The sequence below is a fragment of the Dufourea novaeangliae genome, unplaced genomic scaffold, assembly GCF_001272555.1.
Source record: "Dufourea novaeangliae isolate 0120121106 unplaced genomic scaffold, ASM127255v1 scaffold12, whole genome shotgun sequence".
Lineage (NCBI taxonomy): Eukaryota > Metazoa > Arthropoda > Insecta > Hymenoptera > Halictidae > Dufourea > Dufourea novaeangliae.
In genome coordinates this window covers 1,214,602-1,240,041 of record NW_015373886.1, presented here as the reverse complement: position 1 = coordinate 1,240,041, position 25,440 = coordinate 1,214,602, and the positions used below count along the sequence as shown (strand labels likewise).

The 25,440-nt window shown below is 37.1% G+C and overlaps 5 protein-coding genes across 8 annotated transcripts in view; 2 read left to right on the top strand and 3 right to left on the bottom strand.

Moving 5' to 3' along the window:
• Positions 1-10,760, bottom strand: part of LOC107194726 (microtubule-associated protein Jupiter) — a 97,635-nt gene extending 86,875 nt beyond the window's left edge. Inside the window, exon 1 of one of the 2 annotated variants that reach the window (XM_015584410.1) lies at positions 10,586-10,760. In XM_015584410.1, the coding sequence (XP_015439896.1) occupies positions 10,586-10,641 (56 nt within the window). In that variant the 5' untranslated portion in view covers positions 10,642-10,760. Of the gene's footprint in view, positions 1-7,187; positions 7,528-10,585 lie in introns of those variants that run through there. The other variant, XM_015584418.1, reaches the window with a different exon arrangement.
• Positions 10,761-11,753: 993 nt separating this feature from the next.
• LOC107194512 (inhibitor of growth protein 1) lies at positions 11,754-13,389 on the top strand. Its single transcript, XM_015584157.1, has 3 exons — positions 11,754-12,168; positions 12,519-12,722; positions 12,812-13,389. Exons 1-3 carry the CDS (start codon positions 12,033-12,035, stop codon positions 13,387-13,389), a joined length of 918 nt encoding a protein of 305 aa, XP_015439643.1. The 5' UTR covers positions 11,754-12,032.
• Positions 13,390-14,707: 1,318 nt separating this feature from the next.
• Positions 14,708-18,367, bottom strand: LOC107194358 (ubiquitin-conjugating enzyme E2-17 kDa). 3 transcript variants are annotated; one of them, XM_015583976.1, is made up of 5 exons: positions 18,053-18,367; positions 17,102-17,182; positions 16,814-17,018; positions 15,173-15,334; positions 14,708-14,947 (listed from the first exon to the last, which is right to left on the bottom strand). In XM_015583976.1, exons 1-4 carry the CDS (start codon positions 18,094-18,096, stop codon positions 15,179-15,181), a joined length of 486 nt encoding a protein of 161 aa, XP_015439462.1. In that variant the 5' UTR covers positions 18,097-18,367; the 3' UTR covers positions 14,708-14,947; positions 15,173-15,178. The 3 variants fall into 3 exon arrangements, with proteins under 3 accessions (XP_015439462.1, XP_015439475.1, XP_015439468.1); XM_015583989.1 differs by lacking the exon at positions 18,053-18,367 and adding an exon at positions 17,731-17,879; XM_015583982.1 differs by lacking the exons at positions 14,708-14,947; positions 15,173-15,334 and adding an exon at positions 15,475-16,026.
• Positions 18,368-20,795: 2,428 nt separating this feature from the next.
• LOC107194482 (programmed cell death protein 2-like) lies at positions 20,796-22,996 on the top strand. The gene is made up of 4 exons (XM_015584123.1): positions 20,796-21,206; positions 21,525-21,958; positions 22,047-22,502; positions 22,583-22,996. Exons 1-4 carry the CDS (start codon positions 21,096-21,098, stop codon positions 22,845-22,847), a joined length of 1,266 nt encoding a protein of 421 aa, XP_015439609.1. The 5' UTR covers positions 20,796-21,095; the 3' UTR covers positions 22,848-22,996.
• Positions 22,997-23,252: 256 nt separating this feature from the next.
• On the bottom strand, positions 23,253-25,369 carry LOC107194186 (acyl-CoA dehydrogenase family member 9, mitochondrial; the record flags this gene model as incomplete). Its single annotated transcript, XM_015583767.1, has 2 exons — positions 23,253-24,993; positions 25,359-25,369. Coding segments are annotated over 2 exons (1,752 nt in total), but the record flags the coding sequence as incomplete, so codon positions are not given.
• Between the last annotated feature and the right edge of the window lie 71 nt (positions 25,370-25,440).

The window sequence follows — 25,440 nt, the reverse complement described above, 5'->3', positions numbered from 1 at the left end:
TATGGGGATGTAATGCCGTGCGGCGGCGCTCGCGATGGTGGATCGCGGTGTTGCTAGGTCGTAAACACAGCGGGGTCTTAAACGGAACATAAAATAACAGTGTTTATCGATTAATCCTTCTGGTAATCTATTTGTCTGAGAAGTAACATTAAGATATATTCGTAACATGCTATAGGCAGCACTTGTTTCGCGTAATTTATTATTGCCCACGGCTGGGAAGAGCGCTTCGAATCGCCAACAGTAGGTTCCGATTAACAGATTAATTACATTCGTGTCTTCTATTAGTAATGTACATGAAAAGAAATCAACAAAAACATTCACAAATCGAATATAGTTCATTATCGACTAACGATTTTGTACTCGAGAAAACAACTCTAGGGTGAATGCACCTGTAAATGAACGCATATCATTGAATGAAGATTATACAGGGTGATACAAAAAAAGGGTTCCTAACTTCTAGGGTAGATAGTAAGTATTCGTCGAACAATGAAAAAATGTCCTAGTGAACATGGGTCAGAAGATTATCATTTCCAAAGATATAAACAATCTTTTGTTTCGGTTAAAGCTAGCGATTTTCCCGCTTCGAAGGCTATCGTACAGTATGGAAACAATGGATTACCTTATCATTGCTTCTTTTTCTGGTAAGGTTTTCTACAATTTTTATTAGTTCCTTTACAATTTTCTTCATTGTTCCTATACGGTACCGTATATAGCCCCCGAAGCGAGAAATTCACTCGCTTTAACCGAAACAAAAAATTATCTAGAATTTTGAAACTATTAATCTTCCGGCCCATATTTACTAGGACACTTTTTCCATCATTTGATGAGTAGTATCTACCCTAGAAGTTATGAACCCTTTTTTCGTATCACCCTGTATATAAAAACGAATACATTAAGTTATTAAAATAAGCAAACGATTAAATATTGATTTTCTGTAGAAATGTCCGTTTACTTAATACTACTCATTCACTGCAAAAATTTACATTTTCTTTTTTTAATTTAATTAATTACATCTTTCCAATATTTCAAATTGAAATCTATGCGTCATGAAAAGGTAAATATAGATATTAAAAAATCTAATTTTCATGTGTCAAATATTTATTAACACTATCATTAAAAAATCAGCTTTAATAGTTACAAAATCTCCTAAATATTCCTTCATTGGCCCGTTTACCCTACTAACACATCGGAATCGTCAAGGATTTGAATAGAGTTTCCAGAGTGGCTGGAATGGTAAAGTTTTCAATAAAAGCGAAGTGAAAACGAAGAAGGAAGGTATCTTCTTTCTCAAAATGAGCGCGTGCACTCGGAAGAAGATGGCTCGTTGTTCAAGTGTGGGGAGAGGGGTGGGGGGGGGAGTACGCGGGCTAAATAAGTGTAATCGTGTTTGTCATGAACAATAGCAATCACTGTCTATTTGCGTGGACATTGTAGCCCGCTTATCAGCTGTGATTGCATTCAATCCGACACGCTGTTAAGAGCTGCCAAGTACCTGGCTCGTGAACGAATTCTCTAATAAACGGCTGAGACGGAGATGGGAAAATAGGAGCGGGTACGCCACGCCACCACGCCGCTAGAAAGTGCTCGGCAGCGCATGCAAATACGCCTCGGATCGAGGAAAGGGGAAGGGGATTTAATATTCCATCTGAAGGGCGGCGCATGTTAGCACGTAATCGTACAATCAACCGTAAACTTCTCGGAACAAATAGTTTCCCTCGCGTGCGTGTGCGTTCGACCGCGGCTGCTGGAGCCATTCAAGGGGCTTTCACGATGGTGAATGTTCACCTGTATATCACACCTTGGGAAAACGATACGGGAAATAGATGGTTCACGGAATAGGCGAAGAGGCTCTGAATCTCATGGGAATATGAGGGGAGGAAGGGACACTGAAGCTTTCGGATCATTTCATGAAAACAAATCCCAAACCAGGGTACCTACGCTTATTATATTAAGGATGTTAGGAGATCAAGAATTGAATTAAGCGACTGTTACCACCGCTGACTACCATTGGGGATCGTCACTGACCCCTATACAACTTGTCAATAGCACCACGGGGGTCCCCAATGACCATCGACATCAGAATCAATTGCTGATACATTGTCATTGATTTTTCGAGGATCCTTTCTGGGGGACCTTTTCTAGAGGACCCTTTCTGGAGGACCTTTTCTGGAGGACCTTTTCTAGAGGACCCTTTCTGGAGGATCTTTTCTGGGGGACCTTTTCTAGAGCACCCTTCCTGTGGGACCTTTCCTGAAGGATCTTTTCTGGAGGATCTTTTCTGGAGGATCTTTTCTAGAGGATCTTTTTGGGATGATCGTCGAGACTCGGTCGAAAAAAGCTGAGCGCGTTTCAGGGCGCGTTCGCGTCCCCGGCAGAGACTTTTAAAACCGGTCGAATGAGAACGGAACACGAGAATGCACAAAAGAGGATCGGTGAAACGAGTCGCAAGAGAAAAGCAACGTTCCCACTGCAACAGGACACCGACGACAGCCACGCGGCCTGGCTCTGGCTCGTCTGTGTGTTGCATTTCGCGCGCGTCACGTCGTGCGCACAGAGCCCGACGTCGATGTATCGAATGAAACGCGACACGCCCTGGGTACCCTGGGAATAATAATGCGCGTGCCGATTAAAAACAATGGAAATGAATGGAAATCATTTTCGTTCATCCGCCTAACTCAGTCGAATGAGACCTTATTGTTAAATATTTCATAAACTATTAGGATTATACACTGCATATGGCTTAGAATCTGTCTCTTCGTTCTCTTTTTGCAGTGTTTCGTCAAAAATTAACTGCTACATAGATTCATCTATCCCTACGTTTCGAACTTTATTTTTCTATGTATCTTCCTACATACATGAACTTTTAACTACAGACCACATGCATCAGAAACGAATTTTCATTTTTCTTTCGTTAACACAACCTAGCGAAGAATATTGGAAGCTCTAGCATTTTAAGTATGTACCTTCAACTGCCAGTAAATGGCACACCATCTACAAAAAGGTGCCGAGAAACAACACCCAGTTGTATTATTAAAAGTATTACAAAGTAGTCGTCGGATTATTCATCTATGCGACAGGTCGTTTACTAGTTAGGGGCCAACTTTCTATCATCTGATATGGGTACTGTTCCTTCCAATCCCACGCATCCTTAAAACGCCGTGCTCGTTGTAATACACGCCCTCTAATCTCCTCATTTAGCTCTCCAATTTAACCTCAAGTAAAAGTTTAACTTTAATTGCGAATGTCTCCAATTGCTGATCCTCTACCATTCCCAGTATCAAAACACCATGGTATCTTCTCCCAAACCATAAATCATAATTTCCCAACTTTTTCGAGGTTTGGTTTTCAACACCCCCTTCAAGCAAACTATCGCCATTTTCAAAAGTTCCAAATATAAAGAAAATAAGAATTTGAATACTTTGAAAATAAAGAAAATAGTTGACCACCCTACTTTTACCTCTAGATATGTCCACGCTACAGATAAATAGCATTCCTGTATTGTTCTCAACACCCCCCTTCAGGCAAACTATCGCCATTATCAAAATTTCCAAAAACAAAGAAAATAAGAATTTGAATATTTTGAAAATAAAGAAAATAGAATAACTAGACTCCCCCTCCTAAATCTTCTCATCGCCTACATTGGGAACGTCCTTAACACAATACACCGTTCCTTGTCAAAACCAATTCGTCCAACCGTCGAAACAATGTTCAACACGATCCGCAACAATCTCTCATTCGGATATCTCCAGAGCAACAAGAAACCAATCTATCAAGCCATCAATCCAGAGACCGCTTCATTATCAATGTCGGGCGCATGATCGTGACCAAGCGCGAAGATAAACGATCTCAGGAACGTGGGTTACGGTCAGAGGACCGGAGCCCTCCTCTCTTTGTGTCCTTTAACGTGGCGACCAACGACCCGATAAGACGACGAGATCGTCGGGGAATCCGCTCGCGGGGACGTGAAACACGGTGGCGGACGATCACCATCGCGCGAAACGCCCACGCGATCAAGTTCGAGGAGACACGGGCTACTAGACTTTATTATGTCGAGTGGCTTTCAGACGGCTCGGGGCAGTGGGGCTCTCCGCCTCCTCCCTCTTTCTCTCCGTGGTGGTGGATTGACGGCAATTAGAGGAGGACGCGCAACTAGCAACCGGGGAAACCGGGGGAAAAAGCGGGCGGCGTCGAAAAAAAAAAAAGAAAGAAAAAATGTCGCCGTCGCGGAAAGAGGTCGATGCCCGATATGCAACGGAAAAAACAGACGGCGAACACACGCGGATAAAACGGAACGACGACGCTGACCCCGTCGTTAAGGAACTTAATGATCAACCGCACCGTCGGTGTCTTACCCCACTCCACAAGACAAGACACACCGACATGGATGGATCAGTAACCGGAGGGGCTGAACCGATACGATCAGCTGAACCGATGCGACCAGCCGCGGTGATGCGTTTTGAAACGCGACCGGTGTTCGTTGGAGATTGAAAGCAATGAATTAGGGGCGGAGTCCAGGGAAAGGGAGACTGATTTTCATCGAGAACTTGTAATTCGAGGGACACAGGGGCGGTCCAATTGTCGTGGTACAATCGAGAATGAGTGATTCGTTATGAATTGGCTGTTTGTGCAAATTTCAAATGATTGCAGGTCGAACGCAGAAAACGTATAATTTAATTACGAAATATATGGGTTCTGTATGTACAATATGATTGGCTTTCGTTTAACCGTCACAGAGTAGTGTTTGGGTCCAACTGACCCGTGTTTTTGATAGCTCTATGTAACACATTAACATATAAATCGAGTTTGAGCTAGGAGTTGTTCATATTGGGTCGTATAAAAAAAAGCAAAGTAAGACACCCTTGTTGTACGGACATTAAAAAACGTCCTCCCTCCGAGGGTTAACCTACGCGTACTTATTTGAGATTTCTATTAGTAGAAACGATAGACAATGGTCAGACACGTTTTTTGGGAATGGAAACCGGTGAATAATAGGGGCAGAGTTATTGGATTCGAATGATTCGAATGTTTCGAATATTTGATACTTTACTACAGGACATATTCCAGTAAATGATCGTTAAAACTAGTTCGGTCATTAAACAAGATCAAACGCAATTGTCGGACACATGTATGTACCAGCGGTCGAGCGGCATACGCGTTTGTTCGATATGATATTTAGTGAAATCCGGTCGAATGAAAGCTCTCGGTGGTGCCGAGTTCTTGTTTAAAAACAAGTTCTACCCACACGACAAAGTGAACCGTGTCACAGCTGGCTCGGCCCTGTTGACAGACGACGCTTTGTGTAACGAAAACGCGTACCCATATTGTAATAATATAATCGAAGAAAGGTACGAAGAGAAACCAGGAACGGGTCTCGGCACACGTATCCAGCGGATGGCCACGATATATCTCAATTAATATCGATTACTGACAGTCGAGTGTGTTCCGTGTTCTAATGGCGCACGCCAAGGCATAAGTATCCAGGGGCGTGCTTATCAAAAGTGAGGACCCTGTGTATATAAATGTAACGCAAAAAGAAAACAATATCTATTATAAAATGAAAAATCTACACTAAAAGAATATGTGTTAAATCACATAAGGTGTCGCATCACTAGCACTCAAATGCATTGATACTCGTGTCCAAATACAACTTACATCCTCTACCCATTATGACTCATCGTTTCTCGTACACGGTGATAAGGAATATTGCCCGAAACACGTTATCGACTGTTGTAAGAAAGCTTACGCGTTACCAAACAATTTTATATTCCCAACACTGTTGCACATCTGTACTCATTATTGTTTATCGCCTTATCGACGCCAATGATTCATCGATTCCGTCTCGTTCGTTTCCAACCGGGGAACCAGAGACTTCGGCCGTCCTTTGTAACACATGGAGTTACTTTCGAGGTGGACACAGAATTGCTCTTTGGATAAAAGCACTCGATAAAAAGCAAAAGAAAAACTACAGAAATAATTTATTATTTCAGGAATAACCGGTATATTTTCACGAAACGACGACCGCCTCGACAGTCCGAGAGGGGTTAAAGTTTCGAAGCATGAAATTCGAAATTCCGTGGTCGAGGAGTAGCGTGACTCGTGCCTGTAAACGAAACGAGGCGGTGGAAAAGAAGCACGTCCGTCTGGTGCCCGGTAACTCGTTGCTCTCGTTACACTGGCATTAACCTTTGTGCAGTTTCGTGGCTGTGTCTGGAAACGACCGCGATCTTTACGTTCTTGTTCCCTCGCGATCGCAGAAATAGAAACTGGACTGATGGGGCCCCGGCCGCCCCTCGATTCCAGTTCTCCTTGAAGCCGTTAATCGAAGAGACGATTAACATCGAAATTTGTCGCGTCAGGAAATCACATTTGGAATAATCTTGAGACTAGTTGGTGGGCTTCCGCGAGAATATCCGACCAACAACCAGTCGGATAGTGAAACAAAGAGACGTTCTTTTTTTTTTTTAATGTTTGATGATAGTGACGTTTCTCTTTCGATTAATATTATATCTTTGATCACGAAAGTGTTCCCACCCTGTATATATTCCTAACTGAACTATTATCGATCGTACGCATATCGAAATTTAATCTAGATAATTATCCCCACTATCGTGACCCCTTGAAATGACACAAAAAATCCACAACTTTTTATCCTGTCGAGCCATATGTTCGTGGAAACCACCGTGGCCGGCAGGTATGCGTCACATATTCACGGAAACGTGACAGATGCCTCGAGCGATAGGTTTCACGAATTTATGGCCCACCGCGAAGATAAGAAACCGTAAAAACAAACTCCGAAATTTTCTGTCAGGGGAGGGGCTCCCTTGTGGTGCTCGGTCGGTAACAGGGAGCACACGCGAGAAAAGCAACAGGCGGGGAAAACGCAAACGCGCCTGCCGCTGGTTCGCAACCGTCCCGACATTGCTCGCAAACCACATCGATTCGGCCAGCTGTAATCACTTTATCACATTTACAGAAGAACCACGGTTTCGATCTATCGATAGAGACCAGGTCGTCGAACTTGTCTCTCTCGATCGTGCATACTCAAAGAGAAAGGCATTTCCAAAGTGTATTACACCAACGTGTCTGTCAAAATGACAGGAAAAGAACATCACGATATCCCTCCCGCCGCTCACACTTCACTGTACAAGAAGAACAAAGTGGCGTGTGGAAAAAATGTTGGTACGAACCTGGTTTTGAATCGTTGAGTATCGTCCTGTCCGGCCCACATTTTTCTTCGTTCACTCGTGGAAAAAAAAAACGATTCCTCTAGTTTCCTCTCTGAATCCACGCGTATCGTCGCACTGTGACACACGAGAAAGATATTCAACGTCGGGACGACGGCAATTCGTGCCGGTTATGCGCGTCGCGGACAGGCTACGACGTGTGTGTGGGTCAGTCCAGGCTGGGTCACCGCGCGCCGCCTGTGATACTCTTCCGTTTCTGTCTTTGTCGCGCGCACGCCCCACCGACCACGTTCGAGAGAGACGAGACGACAGAATCGCGAAGGGAACTTAACGCACGCCGCACGAGGAGGAGGCGCCACCTCTAAAAAGTCGAGAAACACACACGATAGGAAGTGGCGTGGTGCCGCGTCGTGTTCCGTACAATCGCGAAATCCACTGACGGCTCGAATCGACTGCGTCGCGGCGGCGTCCCCCGTGGTGTCTCGTTGCGAACTTGCGTAGGGAGAATGATACTCGCGTGCACGTGTGTACAGGGCCTTAGGCCGGTTTTATTCACAGTCCGAGACTGCGCGCGCGAACGGCCAGCCTACCGGTACGGAGCACACACGTCCTTATAGTCTCTCACAGACAAAATATCTACGAAGAGTCAGACTCCCTTTGGATACACACCTTCGGGCCAGTGGGACGGACTGCGGTTATATTTATCCTTTGTATCACACTCTTCACGGATTTTCTACCTACCCGGAATACCTTGCGTCACTTTACCTTATAGGGCTCGGCCAGGACGACGATCGGGACGCGATAATAGTAATGACATTGGGCGTTCGTGTTAAAATACGCTTGTTAAACGAAACAGTTGATCACCCTACTTTTACCTCTAGATATGTCCACGCTACAGATAAATAGCATTCCTGTATGTATAACGCCTATAAGTCCTCGTAATGTAGTTTTTCTACAATATTATATGTACTTAGTCACTCGTCGAACACCTGCACACTGTCCGCTAAATCGGAGCGTATCGTGGGGAATGTTCTATACCTCTATTCAAAATATTTCATACCGAGTACTACTCGCAAGACTTTAATTTGCAATAAACCCTGAACAAATGTAACAAGATGCGACATAGCAAAACAATTACAAGATAAAGGTTAAAGCTATTCGGATTACTTCGTAAACATTAATCCAGGAGAATACGGTTGCATCAGTCCAAGGTATACTTGTATTATGAATGGTATCCAAACAACGAGCAATGCACGCACATGACGGTGGCGGACATATGCAAAATTAATGTTCCCCTATGGTCATGCGATTCCCAGAATTGTGTCCCCCTTGTCGCTGAAGTCCGAACAACAAAAAATCAGCGGGGGACACAAAAATGGATAAAATAAAGAGCGCGCGTGAGAGAAACGGAAAGAGGAGGAGAACAAAGGGTGGGCAGTGCATCGTATATACCTATGCAATTACGAAGCTTCGGGCCTAAATGTACACGCCTCTACGTGGCACGCTAGGAACTACGAGACGTCGGGTGAGTCAGCCTGGAACCAGCCGTGACTCGGTCTCTCGGAAGAGTCCGTATTATTCGCATTCGCGTTCCGAAGAAAATATTTACAGCCCAAAGAAAGACACCATTAACGAATGGTTCTCATGCAACGCACAATTGTATTCTGGAGGTAGAAATTCACAAAAAAAAAAAGATTTATTCTTTCGGGACGTATACGGGAAAAGGGTTAGCCGGCTGTCATTTTCATTTATCATCGCTACCGGACATCCGGTAATTTGAACGTATCCGCGTCTCATACGCGTTGTATATAAAAGTAACAGATATGTGGTTAAAACTTGTTATGTTGTTATAGTATAAAATTGTGTACTATTATTTACGTATACTTTTTTCTTTCGAAATTTTAACCGTTTCTTATGTTTTACATTCTTTTTCTGCTTTATTGTTAATTCTGACCGGAAAGTCAACCGGTCCGTTTATTCAAAACATGCACTGTAATGTTTAGCCGTTATGCGGTAAACCACGAGCTTTTTTCTACAAAAACGACAGACTCGTAACGTGACACTCGCAGAGGTAAACTCACTCACCAAGACCTTACAAAGTAGGAAAGGATTATGCACACGACACTGCTTTCTGAATTATGACGTTTACATTTTGTATACATATATTGTATAAAGTGCAAACCATATTCCGCATTTTATTGTTAAACTCGTTTAACTCGTGGATTACGGTCGAAAAACAGAATTTTTTATTTTTACATACGAAAAAATATTAAAACGGGCAAGTCTTTTTATGTTAATATTATTGTCAATAAAACGTTAAAATTCAGTAAATGTCGTGTTCAGGGTAAGTTGCCAAATTCTGGCTTAATTATGTAGTTTCATTAAATAAAAATATGTACATTTTCTAAACACATATTACCACAACGGATGTATAAAAACTAGTAAAAACTCCACGCGGAGTGGTGCATGGAACGCAATCTGTTGCCATTCCTTCGCACTTACGACTGCAACATACTTAAGACATTACCGACTCTACAATAACCAAGTGCAATAATTAAATTGATCAGCATTGTGTTTACTTTTACCTGAATACAGTTAACCTAATGTGACAAATTTAATTTATCGAACAAAAGCATTGACACATTTAGTACTGTATTTTTCTGGGACATTTTGTTGTAAAATTTAAGAAAGATAGAAGAAAAATTTGGGAGATTTTTGTTGCATTAGCGACAGTAATGTGTTTGAAAATTAACGAAGTCCAGCATCAGTTTAATACCAAGAACAATGAAGACACCTGTCAATGAAAAACGCGTATGAACTCATAGTTCATCTCCGGTTATCGTAAAGATACCGTGTAGAATGCATGTTTTGTTAACCTTTGTGTATACTTCGAAGCACAAATTGTCCCTTAAACGTGAATTACAAAATTAATATTTCCAATCATCATAAGTTTTAGAATTTGCCAAAACCTTACCACCACAAAAAAAGAACATGGATTGTCCGGTTAAGACCGGTTCAAACTGACGCAGCGTGAATAACAAAAAAGTCGGCAACCAATAAGACGCCAATCGTTTATTTTCGTTATTATTATCAGAGATAAGCGTTCAACATTCGTATTTTAAACAAAAATCATCCTTTAAAACATATCAATCGTAACAAAAGCAAAAAGACTAGAATAATAAAATTTGTACCACCAGATGATCGAAATTTCCAACATACACAATGATAGTTAATTCACAATAAAGATATTATTACTTGCAAACGGTGCTGTTTGCTGTTTTGCCTCTGTCTTTTTTAACCTTTCATATGAATAAAGGATGCACCATTAGGACAAAGGCAGCAAATCTTCCATACGATATTTCTACGAATAGAAGATGCATAAATACAAGCATGTCACTTACTTGCTGGAATTCTTCTTCACTTCGCCGAATCCTTGAAAGGTACCAGTGGACGTCATTTTCTCGCAATGCTTGAAAACAGGGGAACGAGTATTTTTGCAGTAACCGTCACAGGGATTTTGCGGCAACACAAGAACCCAAACACGACTCTTTCTTCTACCGAACGAAATCAAATAGGGTTGTGAGACGGGATTGGTAGTCCGTGCCTCAAGTTCTGACGTCAGAGGGCTAGTCAAATTACCGTTTAAATTGTAGATTCCTTTTTATATATTGATAGTTAAGATATATGAATCTAAAGTATGTTTTCTAGTAAATAGTTTCATGTTCTCCTTTGACTAAAATACATTCTTTACACGAATGATGAAAACAGTTGTTATCCCCACTCCGATTGCCCTAGCGGCATCAACCCAAACCAGCTAAAACAAGAGTTCCTTCTTGTACCATGATATTCACTGACTTGAAAAATATTTTGAAAAATACAAGAAAGTGCATAAATTGTGATCAACCATTTTTTCAGTGGCATCAGATTGTCTATACAGTCAACCTACGTTGGTAGTGTACATTAATATAATTTTGTTTATGTTACATATTTAATAACTACGGTACATACACTACATACGCACTAAAGGACCACAATGCGTCATCTAGGATTGAAAAATAGTACTACTTGACTATTACTTTGGTCATTTTGTCGTAGATGGCAGAATAAGTTTTTTCAATAACTTTACATTAAATACAAAAAGACTAAATATTAATTACACTGTTTCAAAAAATAATATAACACTGTTGGCCAAAATACAAAGTGCATTGTACACCATTGAATAACACGATACGAGGAAGAGATCGTATTTTGACCGATAATTTAGTTTTTCAGAGTGGTGTGCACAAGCATTTTGTTCGGGATGTAATGTAGAGAAATGTACATGCAATTTATAAAAAAAAATACATAATTATGATTGTCAGTATAAGCTATTATTCTAAAGTTAGCAAAACTTAATAAAATCCAGTTTTGTTATACATATATTGTACACCTGTTGTGAATGAGTTATAGAAAATTACATTTTAAGTATGTAATCGGAAAATTTTCTTATATTTTATTCCGATACACGTGTATACGTATTTGGAAACGAAATAACTGGTATTACCAGAATGTTTTGTATCGTGTTTTGGAAGAGAAATTTGTGGAACAAGCTGAGAACTTGGCGGCCATGTTTGACTCTCATGACAAATACAGATGGAGTATCCGAAAAGAGCCCCACAACAGTTTACCTGCATTTCCTGCGGTTCTATCGATCCAGATTAGTGTAGTTGTCAATTAATTGATCCTGAATATCTGTATAAATGGTGCGAAAAGTTCGAAAAGTTGATGCAGCGTTACTGAAAATTTTACTTACGGACGAACTGTTTAAACATTTTTTAACTGTCGAGGAGAATTCGTAAGAGAGCGAACATGTTAAACCAAGCCGTAGTGGAGGCTTTATATTCCGCAACCTATATCGAGAATTATTTGGACTGTGTGGAAAATTTGCCGAACGATTTACAGAGACATGTTTCCCGGCTTCGTGAGCTCGACGCTACTTGTCAAAGTAATTGAAATTAACAAACCTTTAAAAGAACACATCGTGTATGTACGTTCGACGACTTGCATTCGATATATTTCCGTTTTCGTGACTTGAAAATCTGTGAATGTTTAATCAAAGTGTAATCTACGTGGTCAGAATATCTGACGCACAATGAAAATGTGAAAGAAACAGAATAGTATTAAAAATCTGCGTGTATTTCTTAAATAAACAATCATAGACTAAGAACGTATTTTTGTATTTTTAAGTGTTGTACACTTTGTAATTGATTTAGTATTTTATCTCTATTTTCTTGTAATTGAATGAAATACTGGAAAGTTGCAAATGATTCATTATTCTTCTTTTATTTAACGTAGCTTATTTACGGGAAGTGGATCAACAGCAGGAGGCATTGAGAAATGACACAGACTTGGCTGTTAGGAGGAGAGCATTGCTAAGAGTGCAACAAGCATTGATTGCTGCTAAGGAAATTGGGGATGAGAAGTTACAAATAGTTCAACAAGTACAAGATCTAATCGAAAATAAATCCAGGCAGCTAGATCTAGATTATCGTAACCTTGGTATGTTCATTTATTGTACAGTTTCTATATATCATGTATATAAACATTTGTAATGTTATGCTAATTCTTTTTTCTCAAATTATTGACAGATTTTGGAAAAGAACAAGAAAGCAGCGAATCTATTAGGGATACAAATGCTAATGTAAATTCAAATTCTTCTGGCAATGCAAATAATTCAGAAAGACAAACCAAGAGGCTTCGAAGAACAAGAACAGAAACATTAGTAGAGTCCTCCAATACAATGGATATGATCGTAATGACAGAAACACGTTCGAATTCTTTGTCCAATGCAAGTAATGGTAATCAAAAGAAAACAACCACTACTAACACTGGAAAGAAGAAGAAGAGGAAGTCTAAACAGGGTAATCAGCAAAACCAGCATCGTGAAGACACTCCCCCACCACCAGAAGATGATCTTGCAATAGATCCAGATGAACCAACATACTGTCTTTGCGATCAAATATCATATGGGGAAATGATTTTGTGTGATAATGATTTATGTCCTATAGAATGGTTTCATTTCTCATGTGTTTCATTAAGTACTAAACCAAAAGGTAAATGGTTCTGTCCAAAATGTCGAGGGGACAGACCAAATGTCATGAAGCCAAAAGCACAATTTTTAAAAGAATTAGAAAGGTATAACAAGGAGAAAGAGGAGAAATCGTAGCAGGAGAAAGCTGGTGAGCAATTCAAACTTTGGAATACTTAATTAAAACCACAAAATCGTTTTAAATGATACTTCATAATTTTAAGTACAATTTTTATGGTCCTATTAAATATATTGTTTGACTTTTGACAACTAATGAAAAAAATAATAGTACTCTCATGATAAACTGGATGAACTTGTTTGGTTTCTTAAATATTTTAATGTATAAATATGCGTGTGAACTATCAAATAATTATCTACAGGAGATAAATTATATTTGTATAATATTCGTTATTGTAAATATTATGACATGAAAATATTAAATACGAATGAAATAGGTATCTTGATTACTACTGCACATATTTTGAAATTCGTCTAAACTTATTTAAAATGCAATTAAATTATTGGGCCTATATATGTTTCGAGAAAATAACATGTATTCAACCATAATATACATTTTATTTTTCGAAGATGTTAGCAGTATTAAAGAACAAAAGTAACATTTTGTAGTATCAATTGTGTCATAAATAAAATAGTTCAATATTGATAATTTTTTTAATCCATACAACTGTTATGCATATAATTTTATTAAGAATTATTATTATATCAGTATATGTTAAGTAACATAGGTAGAATTCTGTTGTATTATTTGTAAAATGTATAATTGTATAGAAAATATAGTTGTAGATTCACTGTAAGTGATTATCATGTATTTGATATAAAACATAGTAATGTGTATAAATGAAAGTCATTGAATCTCTATGCAACACTCTAATGTCTAATTCCGATTTATGTATCTACTCTTTTACCAATGATAAAATTTACTTTGTACATAGAAACATTGTATTTTCAGAATACAGATTCTGGTTAGTAGGTACATAATGTACAATGTATTTGACAAGCTATTTTTTTATAGCTAAGTATAAACGTAAATATCAAGCTGAATTGTTTTATAAAAGCAATTTATGAGTTTTGCACAGTTGTAAGAAAAGTTTTTTTATCAAACGTGTTTGTAATAAACTGAATGTTTTCATTAGCAATCTTAATTCTTATTATAGCATTCATTGCAATTTTTTTTTACCTTCCTTTCCTGTATGGTAAACGACTTATAAAGGAAGGATACTAATTAGTACATATTCTTACTAATGTCGTTTCAACTTTATTAGGAAATTACAAATATTCAGTAGTATTCCTTTGACAAAAGTTATCATTTTTGACTGTAGGTACAATGTTATTTATACACTGACATTTACTTTCTGTGCACAAAAAAGCAAACTACTTTGCGATATATTTCTTTTTAGAATATATCAGTAAGCTAGTAATGTTTTTATTGTTTGATCCGTTTTAAACTTATTTCGTAAAGGCCCTTTTACAATCAAGTATCGCTGTTACTCGTAGATTAATGCTGTAACCCGGTATGTATACGCATATTTTTTTTTTTAATTTTGTTGTGTAAGGACACCTAAAATCTAATTATAATGAGTAAAATCATACATGTTTTATTTATACTTATAGGTAAAGATCACATAAGTTCACAGTGCGATTCCACGTCACTCCAGTGCTCTACAGTTTTATACATCTGAAACATATTCAAAATTAAATAAATGTTTTTATTCTCTGGCATTAAATCCAGACAGCTTTCGTGACTCAAAGTCGCAAAAAAAGAATTTATGTAGAACAATGGAGCATTGAATGTACAGATTTGGCAGTGACAAGAAACAAAATATTTCTGGCCACACATTCAATAAAACGACATAGGAAACTGGTATAGAATAGATCTCATGAAATCACAAATGAACCATACTTAATGTCAGCGAGGATCTTCCGTGTGACTTTCTTGAAAGTTCAACCAAGACTGTTCAACAACAGTTGCTACTCTCTTCTCATACTCCCGTTTATTTTCTTGATATAATTGTGCCGCTAAAGAATTGGCTGGTGAGTTTGGATTTGGTTCATCCAAAAGGGACTGCAACAAATATTTTGTAGACTTTGAATATTTACAACGTACAGGCAACGCTACAACAATTGATTCATTCGACATGTTTAAACAACAACAAAAGGTTAAAGAAAACCATTAGACTATAAAGTGAAATTATGCATTTATTATGTATGTGGTATGTATATATACATATATACATATATGTATATATATATATAATATGTATAAGTGAATTTATGTACTATATGTACTAAAATTTAATTGAAATACAGTTCTGTGCTTATGAAACACAATGCCTCTGTAGCACAGTAACGAAAGCGCCAAGTATTAATTATCCTCTAATGTTTAATAGTACTAATTTCATGTTATCAAATATCGAAATAAATAAATACACAATTTTATAATAATTTATTATTCAACATTGTAAAAATTCGGTCTAATGTTGCACATCGTGGTAGTTCTTTAGAGCTTTAGGAAGAAACATGCTAAATGTTTTAGCGTTAGCTCCTCGGTAAGGCTGCACGTTCTCCACTGTATCTGATGGCTGTAGGTGGTTGTCTGATGCTGCAAAAGCATCGTGAAAACGCCCGCGACTAATCCACAAAACTCTGCTCCACACAAGCCTTCACTCGCTTCTCGTACTCGCGTCGGTTCTCTTTGTACAGTTGCGCTGCCATTGAGTTGGCAGGTGAATTCGGGTTCGGGTCACTTAACAGCGACTGCAACCATATATAAGTCGTACTCATTACAAAACATTCTTTCATATTTTCTTGCTTATTTACGTTTGTAATGATGTATGGCCATAATTTATAAGTAAATGACATTTTACTCAGTACTGGTGATTAGAAATTACAGTTGTGGTCAAGGTAAACAAATTACAAGCACAATTTTACGCTAACATTATGTATGTATAGATATACGTATGCAAACAATTTTGAATCCAATGAATCAGACTTAGCTGAATTGCAACCGCTGTTAAGACAAAAACGTGCGAAATTTTATGGTTTTTATGAAAAAAAGTGACAGAAATAGGTACAATCGTATATTTCAACAAATATAATCACTAAATATTTAAAAAAAAAATTAAGCACACGCTAGTTTAATGATGTACACATTTCATATTCTTTTTCCAGTTATCTTCTTTTACAATTAGGAAATACTTGCCATGCCAAACATATTTGCAACTTCTTAATACAAGCATGATATAGCATTTTAGGACTAAAAATAAGGTAACACAGAGTAAAGGGAAAAGAACTTCAATAGTCAATCAGATAAAAAAAAATTTTTAATTTCCTGCAGAGATTGTGGTTTTTTTTATTAATTTTATACTTACTATTCCAGGCTGAATATCATATTAGCCTGTTTCAGATTCAATGTATAATGTATATTTATTGAAACACATGCAGCGATGAGAGTTTAATGTCAAGGGATTACAAATTCTATGAAGGACTGGGATGTGATACTCTATGCCATAAAGTGAGACAATTTGGTAAATGATTACAATACCTGTATGGATGTTAGGATAGCAGAGACATCGTATGTAGGGCTCCAACGGTTCTGCAGGATGTCAAGACAAATGCCTCCATCTGCATACACATTGGGGTGAAACATCTTACTAACAAATCTCACTGTAGGTGGTTTATTTGGATATTCTTCTGTGAACTCTATTATAAGTTTGAAGGTACCATCTTCGAACGGAGTGTCATGTGGTCTGAAAAAAATTATTATATTAAAAATAACAAGAAATGAACTAATCATATCTTGTCGATCTTACATGTGTTTCTTTGAGCTTACCCAAATATAACTGCATTCCATATCATAATATTATTGTCTGTAGGTGCTCCTGATACTCCAGTGGGTGGATCTTCTTGTAATCTATTCACATAAATATTTCATTACAGACAGCCCATTAAATGCAAATTTTTTCAAAGCAGTCATCTATTATGCTTGCCTTTAACACACATTCATAAAATGGTTTTTCTTATCCAAAAACTTTTTCAATATAAAGTATAAATTTAGATATCCTTCTGGTCTCAATGTCATGCCAATGCCTTTTTATATAAAACATTTTTTCAACATGTCCTATACATAGATTAGCGTAAACTTTAAATATTCTTATGCATCTATCTATCGTTCACTACATAAACAAGAATAATCGCATGAAACTGCATATTTCATTCCACAGTAAACAACTCAAAGTAACATAACTTTGCATAGATTCCCAATGCAATGTTTACAATATAATTAAATTGAAAAAAAAAGTAATAAAAACACTAGCAATGTACATTGTGTTTATAAAAATGTGCGTTTATTTACGTTGCAAAGCTGATTACTATAGATCAATCAGATGCCAATTCTAATCTTTATAAGAAAGTCACAATATAAACAAAACCATCCGTTCTCAAATAGTGCGTGACTCTCACCACATTAGTGAAATGATAAATGCGAACGTTTTCCTGATTTCTCGGTGAACCATTGAAAACTTTCAGGATAGAAATCACAAATGAAACGCAGTAAACGATCACGACGTTCCTAATAATAACTTCTTGCGAGACGGTTCACGATGACGTTCGAGGATCGTGTGTGTAACACTCGTATTTCGTTCTTCATCCCGTCGAAGGATGTGGACCGTGCGCGCGGTAAGGTTACGGATGAAGAAAATAGTGGATAGAAAATTCCATTTACAATGGCGGTAAAGAAAACCATGAACACGATGACATAAGAATGTTATAATGCATTATATACCTTTTAAAATCTCTCATTAATCTCCTTCTTGCAGGGGTAGACATCCCTCACGAATGGGCTCGTCGCTCCCAAATCGTTGATACGGATGGATTTTGGAACGTTTCGATAGCAGTCTACGCCTCACGGTTGATCCTTTTATTCGGAGAAATTGTAATCACGAGCCCGCGCGACGGTTACTCCGACGACCTCGTCGTGTACACGACAACGCCAGTTGTTTCTGCTGCGTACGTCTTTGCCTTTTGTCAGTCCGAAGGCCACACTATCCGCACGGATACCGTTATAGGTTGTTCAAAATTAGTTCTACCAGCAGGTCCCCGATTGGCACTCGGTCGCGTGTCGATAGTTTGACACCTTGGATTTTCCGCTCGTCCCGTTCACGAGAAAAAAGGCCACCAGCATGAAAAACCTACGTAACGATTACCCTGAGAAATTCGTTCACCGGACTGCCAAACCACGGACAGCTGGATAGATATACGGGGGCGATAAGGAATGAACTGTTTTGCGCATGACGTCACAAACTAAAATCAGACAACCCGGCCAATAATTCCCACCGCTCTGTTTGTTCTTCAATTTAAAGTGATCGTTGAGAACTCGAAACGACAGTATCCGTGACGAAGAATGATCAGAATCGGGAGACGAAATGCCTTCACTAAGATCTCTTTTAAGAGTTATTGTCCAATCATGTCTCTATAAAAGCACCCATCACGTTTACGACCAATCCCGATATTTTGGTGGAGTAAGCACTGTTTTCATTGCAACATATGGATTACACTAAAAACTTCCATGTGTTTGTTCTATAGCATATTAAGAGACTGCACGGTCTTATGGTAGGGCTGAAGTCGAGACCGAAGGACAAAAGTAATGTCGGAGTAACTCCTTTTTGTTCGCACATCGCAGAGGGAGGGGAGGAAGGCCTTTAGGGCGTTGAAGAGAAGGGATAGTTCACGCATTGCAATGTCTTCACACAGCCGTAGGAGAATCCCCACTGAGTCCCATTAGAAAGAGAAGTACCTGCTCCAGTTATTGCCCTCTTTTTTTTGTGTCGACCTCAGTCCTACCATAAGACCGCGTAGTCTATTATACATGTCTATGGCATTTAAAAAACTCCATCAGACAAGAATGGCAACCCAATTTATCAAATGGTATGGTGAGCTCATAGCATATATAATAGACTGCGCGGTCTTATGATAAGAATGAATTGAGACCGAAGGACAGAAGTAGCGCTGGAGTAACCCCTCTCTTGTTCGCACATCGCAGTGGGAGGGGCGAAAGCGACTGGAGGGCGATGAGGAGAAAAAATGCTGCACGCAGCAAGTGTTTCCACTACACCTGTAGGAGAATCCCCCACCAACAATCCATTAGACTGAATGGAAAGTTACTCCAGTTATTGTCCTCTCTTTCTTGTGCCGACTTCATCCCTACCATAAGACCGCGCAGTCTATTATATCCAGCTATATACATAGCTATATGTAGTCTAGCTAAATTCCCGTACCCTCAAATGACTACGCGTTTCACTATATTTCTTTCAGACTAAATTAAACTATCGAGTAATGACTATTTAGTCGCAATATAATATCGACTATTTAATCGATAGTTCTCAGTCGACTGAAATTTTGCTTTATAGCTTATGTATAGATTATGTCATCAACTTTTCAGCACCACTGGTGTATTTACCTTTTGGAAACGCATTAGTTCATAGATAGAGTTTCACAAATATAAGTGGTAAACAAGTTTGTTTAAACAATTACTAATATTCGATTTTTTGTAAGCTATTAAATATTGGCACTTAAAAAAATAACTGCTTTAAATTTTTTATGAAAATCAATTACGTTATAAGTAATAATTTGCACAGTTCTTGGTAGTGCATAAAAAAATATATAGAAAAATTACAATTGGTTTGCATCGCGAAGAAAATAATCAAGATCCAGTCAATAGCGATCAATAGCTCAATAGTTCAAGCGACTAAATTTAGTCGTCTGAAAATAGTCGTTGGTTACTATCGACTTAGTCGATAGTTTTTAGTCGATGGTGCCCATCACTAATTATGATAATGATTTCAATGCGTTTGGGCCTTAATGATAGAACAATATTCCTAGGGATTTTTATGATTTTCAAAAAAGGAAACGGTATTGGTTGCAATGTTTATCAAACGTGAACACTAGAGATGGCGTGCAAAATCACTAACGGTGATTTATCACAATGATCGCCGAATCATGATCACGGTCGTGATTTAACTTCATTAATTTTATCTTGAATGAATTTGCTCACTGCGCTCGTAAGTCCTTGATCTTTAAACAGAAAAACGTATTCAATATGATTTTACGATAATTACATTACTATTCGTGTTTGTAAAAATCAGCAGAAAAAACAAGAAATTCTAAAAAAATGATTTGCTAGGTAACATGTAGATTATAATTTATAATCATTAATTTATTCATTATTCTTCATTGTTTCTAATTATTCCTTCACTTTATACGATATAACTCGAATTTTTGTTTTGATGTCATTAATATAAAATATACAGATTATGTGTCGCGTGTAAAGAACTGTTAGGTTTCTCCAATAATTAGAAACGATCACGAGAAATCACGAATCACTGTGAAAAATCACCGTGATTGGGAACAAACGTGATCGAATCACGAGTGATTCACAAGTAGCAGGTCACGCCATCTCTAGTGAACACGTTCTGGAATTACGAATTAGAAAGAACGTATGATAAGCACGTGCTGTAATTATAAAAGCAAATAATAGAATGTCCTTTTATTTCATTACAAAAGTTGCTAGATATATCCAGAATTGTATGGGTCACGAATACATTTAGAAAAGATTATAAATTCTCATTTTTTAAATATTTTTACGTAATATTTTCTTATACATAAACTATTCAAAAATCGATAATGGAATAGGGCACTGTTAAAAGCGCACGCGTGAACCGATACATGTCAGCTGTGTACTGATGTGAATACAACGTTGTATCGGGAATTAAAGTATTCCTTGTCCTACCAAGTCTTCCAATGAAGAAGTATAATTTTAAGCGGTTTTAATGGCTTGTGATAATCAGACGAAAGTGTACCTGGGATTTGAGGATGAATATGTTACTGACAAATACCAGTCGAGCATCAATTTTATGACAAACAAGATTGGCGGATTTCCAGTAAGTGGTTGCTCTATGTTTAAAAACATTCGTTTCAAACATGTGGCAAATTTGAAACTGTAATCAAATTCTTTTTCAACATTTAAATGTATTTTTTCCTTTAATGTAATACGTAGTCAATTGTAAAAGGCTCTATATATGTAATATCATCAAAAACACAATGGTTTCAGTAATGTTTTCAGTATTTATCTTTAACAATTATAATTACTTTGACTTATAATCACTAATCACTATTATTACAAATAATCGTTATTATTAAAACCCAACTATATTTTGTATCTGGCAATTTATTATTAAATAATTTGTTTTTGTCCATAGAACTGTTATGAGCAGAATACATTATCATTCCCACAATGTAGACTATGTGGATTGCATCAACTCTTGGTATTACAACTGTATGTTCCATTAGATAATACAAAGTATCATCGGATACTTTATATTTTTGCCTGTATAAACCCAAACTGTTGGAATCACAATGAAAGTTGGACCTGTCTGAGGGTTCAAGTTCTAGAAGATGAATGCAAAGCAAATGCAATAGATAGTAGTAGTATAAATGTGCCATCTACAACATCATGGTTATCAGATGCAAATGACTGGGGTGATACTTTTAATGACAACTCCTCAGAACAAAATGGAAATAATTTATTGCCAAACAATGCAACAAAGTTTAATTTTTCCTTTCAAAAAGAAATAGATGAGCATGTACGAGAAGAACTTTCTGCATTATATGTGGATGATCCTAATGCAAATAGGTAGATATAAAATTAAAACTAATTGTTTAAAAGTTTTTATTTTTCCAGAAATACATTAATTCGTGTTCTTAAACCAAATTTGTTTCAGTCCAGCAAGTATAGAATCCCCAGTTGGAATAGGAGCTGTTGGCAGATTGGATTCCCCTCAAGCATCTGCTGAAATTGATGGAGAGGAAAGTGAAGTTGTTTGCATTGATACTCCAACTCAGCCTCAATGTGATTTAATTAGTTTGTTACGTGAAGTAACTCCATTCCCTATGCAACTAGAGTCAAACACTGAAACAAAGTTCTCATTTGTTGAAATATTCCTGTTGGTTGAAGAAGAGGATAGCAGTGGAGATGTTCCACAACATGTTCGTGATTTACTTCTAGAGTACCAATACAGAAGTCCAGATTTGTCCCCAAAATCTACAGTAGGTTCAATGGGAGGCAAGACAATAGAAACAGATGCAGAAAAATATGAAAAGGGTATTCCTATGCATGGTGATGAAATGTTCCATAATTTTGTTTCTCAAATACAGAAGAATCCTGGACAGCTCTTACGGTAATGTTCTTTCTAAATAAGCTTTATTATATTATATTTGTTCCTATAGTAGTTGATCGTTTTACTATTTTGTATTTCAGATATTCACGAGATAATTCTGCGCCGCTACTGTTATATCCTATTAGTGGATGTGTTGGAAAATGCCGACATTGTGGCGGTGAAATGACCTTCGAAATCCAAATTTTACCCACATTAATTTCCAAATTGATACTTCAACCAAGAACTGAAAAAAGTTTCCAAATCGAATTTGGAACTGTTCTAATATACACTTGTCTGAGAAGTTGCTGGTCTGTAACGGATTTATACAGGGAAGAACACGTTATTGTTCAAGCAGAAAAATTATAGTGATAGAATGATGAAATAAATTTAATAGAATTTTAAACTTTCGACTTTAGGAAAATACTAGTTTTTTTAGTAGCAAAATACCGTCCACCTTTTTGCGTATACTTTAAAATTCGTAGTAAAGAATGGTGCATAAGAATAAGATTCCAATCCCTGGCATAAAGTTTATTGGAAATATCTTTCTAAGAGATTCAATTAGAACAGTCGTAAAAAAAGTTATTATTTTATTTTTAAATTTGTGTAGTGTAAGGATAATTGTACATTGCTATTCATACATAAATACAGAAGTCTTAACAGAAACATGTTTACTTATTGTATTACTTACAAATTTTATTATATAAATATGTACATGAACATACATTCTTAAATTAGAAAACTAGAATCAACTAAAATCTAGATAACTTCTATTTATGTGAATATCCTATTGAGTGGATTTTCCATGGGATATTTACGTTGTCTATATATTAAATCTGTGAGTTGATTGCGATATATGTCTCCATTTAATACATCGTTCTCTTCAATTTCTGTTGCAATGTTTTTAATTCGTTGAAATCCTTCATATGTCACACACACTGCCAAATTTTTTTCAATATCTGAATGTCGAAGACCAAGAGAGTATGATCTCGACGAGCGTGACAAATTAGCAGTCATTGCAAATATTTCTGTCAGCATCGATGTTATTCTAAGAAGTGCGATCTGTTTGTTCATAATCTCTGCTCCGTGACGTTGCAACATTAAGCCAACACTCTTTTTAACTATATTTATAGATGCTTCGAAATACATAACGCTACATGTTAGTGAGGGATGAAAATGATCTGTAAGCTTTTGTTTCCGGAGCATTGCATCTCCATACAGTTTAAATATGTTGTACCAAGGATGCTTTGAAACATTCCTTTGTTTGTATACTTCCTTGAAAACAGATTTCCCCATGTATTGCAAGAAAGCTGTTGCTACATAAACATATGCATCTAAATTATTTGTATCTAGTGTTGTGAAAGCCAAGGCATCATGATACATGTTTATATATGAACTCTTATTCAAATATGTTTGTGCACCCAACAGTTGCAATCCTGATTGAATAGAATTTAAACATTTATTTGCACAATAAGTTTCTGTGATAGTTCTTTCTATCTCAACATCTTGGTTTTCATGTAGATCTGCTAACTTAATAGTTAGATAAGCCATGCTTTCCATAGTATATAAGGAATGGGATGCTTCAGCCAAAACTTTTTTTACACTCTCAAATTGATAGAATTCCCTGTCAAAGTGCTTCATTTCTAGAACATCCACGAGTAATTGATTTATGAAATTTCTTAAAATAACTATAGACTGTCCTGTTATATGCTGAATTCCAGGTTTTAGCATTTCCATCATAATATTGAATGCCTTGTTAGGCTCACCTATAATGTTAGTCGTTGGTATTATTGTGTCTGTGAAATTAACTGTACAAACAGGTACTTCACGACGTCCGATTGTTTCATAAATATTGGTGCAACTTATTCCACCAAAGTCACGTTCAACTAGAAACAACGACGTTGCTTGTGGATTAAAAATATGTGTCATTGTACATTGAGCAAAAACTAAAAACAGATTAGCATTCACTCCATTGACAACAAATGATTTTTCTCCATTTAATATCCACGAATTGTCATGTAATGTTGCAAAACTTTCAATATTATTAATATTGGTACCATTTGTCTTTTCTTTTAGACATATTGTGGGAACGATTTCACCACTTATGATCTTTGGGAAATATTTCTTTTTCTGATCCTCGGAGCCATACTTAGAAATTAGTTGAACTGGTAACATAACATTTTTTACCATGTATGTGCTCAACCAAGGTAATATACCCAGTGTTTCTATGAGCTTCAATGATTCTGTTTCTGACAAATTTAAACCACGATGTTCTTCACTAATGTATGCTCGAAATAGGTCGAGATCTTTGAGACACGATAATATTTCATTTCGTTTTAGCTTTTCTTTGCCTGGCTCAGTGCAGCTACATACATAATCTTCAATCGGCTTCAACCAAGCCTCGAAATCTTTGAATCTGTCTACGGTTTGAAGTTCGGGAAGAGAAAAAACTTCTGTATCCAATGCTCCTAATAGAAGATTCTTCAGAAAAGGTTTTCTTTGCGGTTGCTTTTCTCTTTGTTCCGAAAAAAAAACTGTTTCGTTATATTCCAATTCTGGTTGCGTTGACTTTTGCAAATTCCTTATTACCAAATAGTGTGGCTTTAAACGAATAAATTTGTTTACTTTCAACGACTGTCGCATAAACATCGTTGATCACGTTTCGGAGGTTAAATTGTAAAAGTTAAACACAAAATTTGTAAGAACCAAAGTGGACGGCTTTCCACGATGTCTAGCGTCAGAATGTTCAGAATAACGCTAACGAAACACTGTTATTTAACAGAGTTTTTTAATATTATTCAAAGTAGTATTATAAAAAACTACATGAATGTTCAATTGCCTACGAAGCCAAATATATTATATGTACATATATGTACTTACTTATATATATATTACGTATGCTTATGTGCTTAATAACGTAGCGGGGAAGCAATTGGTTACTTATTGAAAATTCATAAACTTC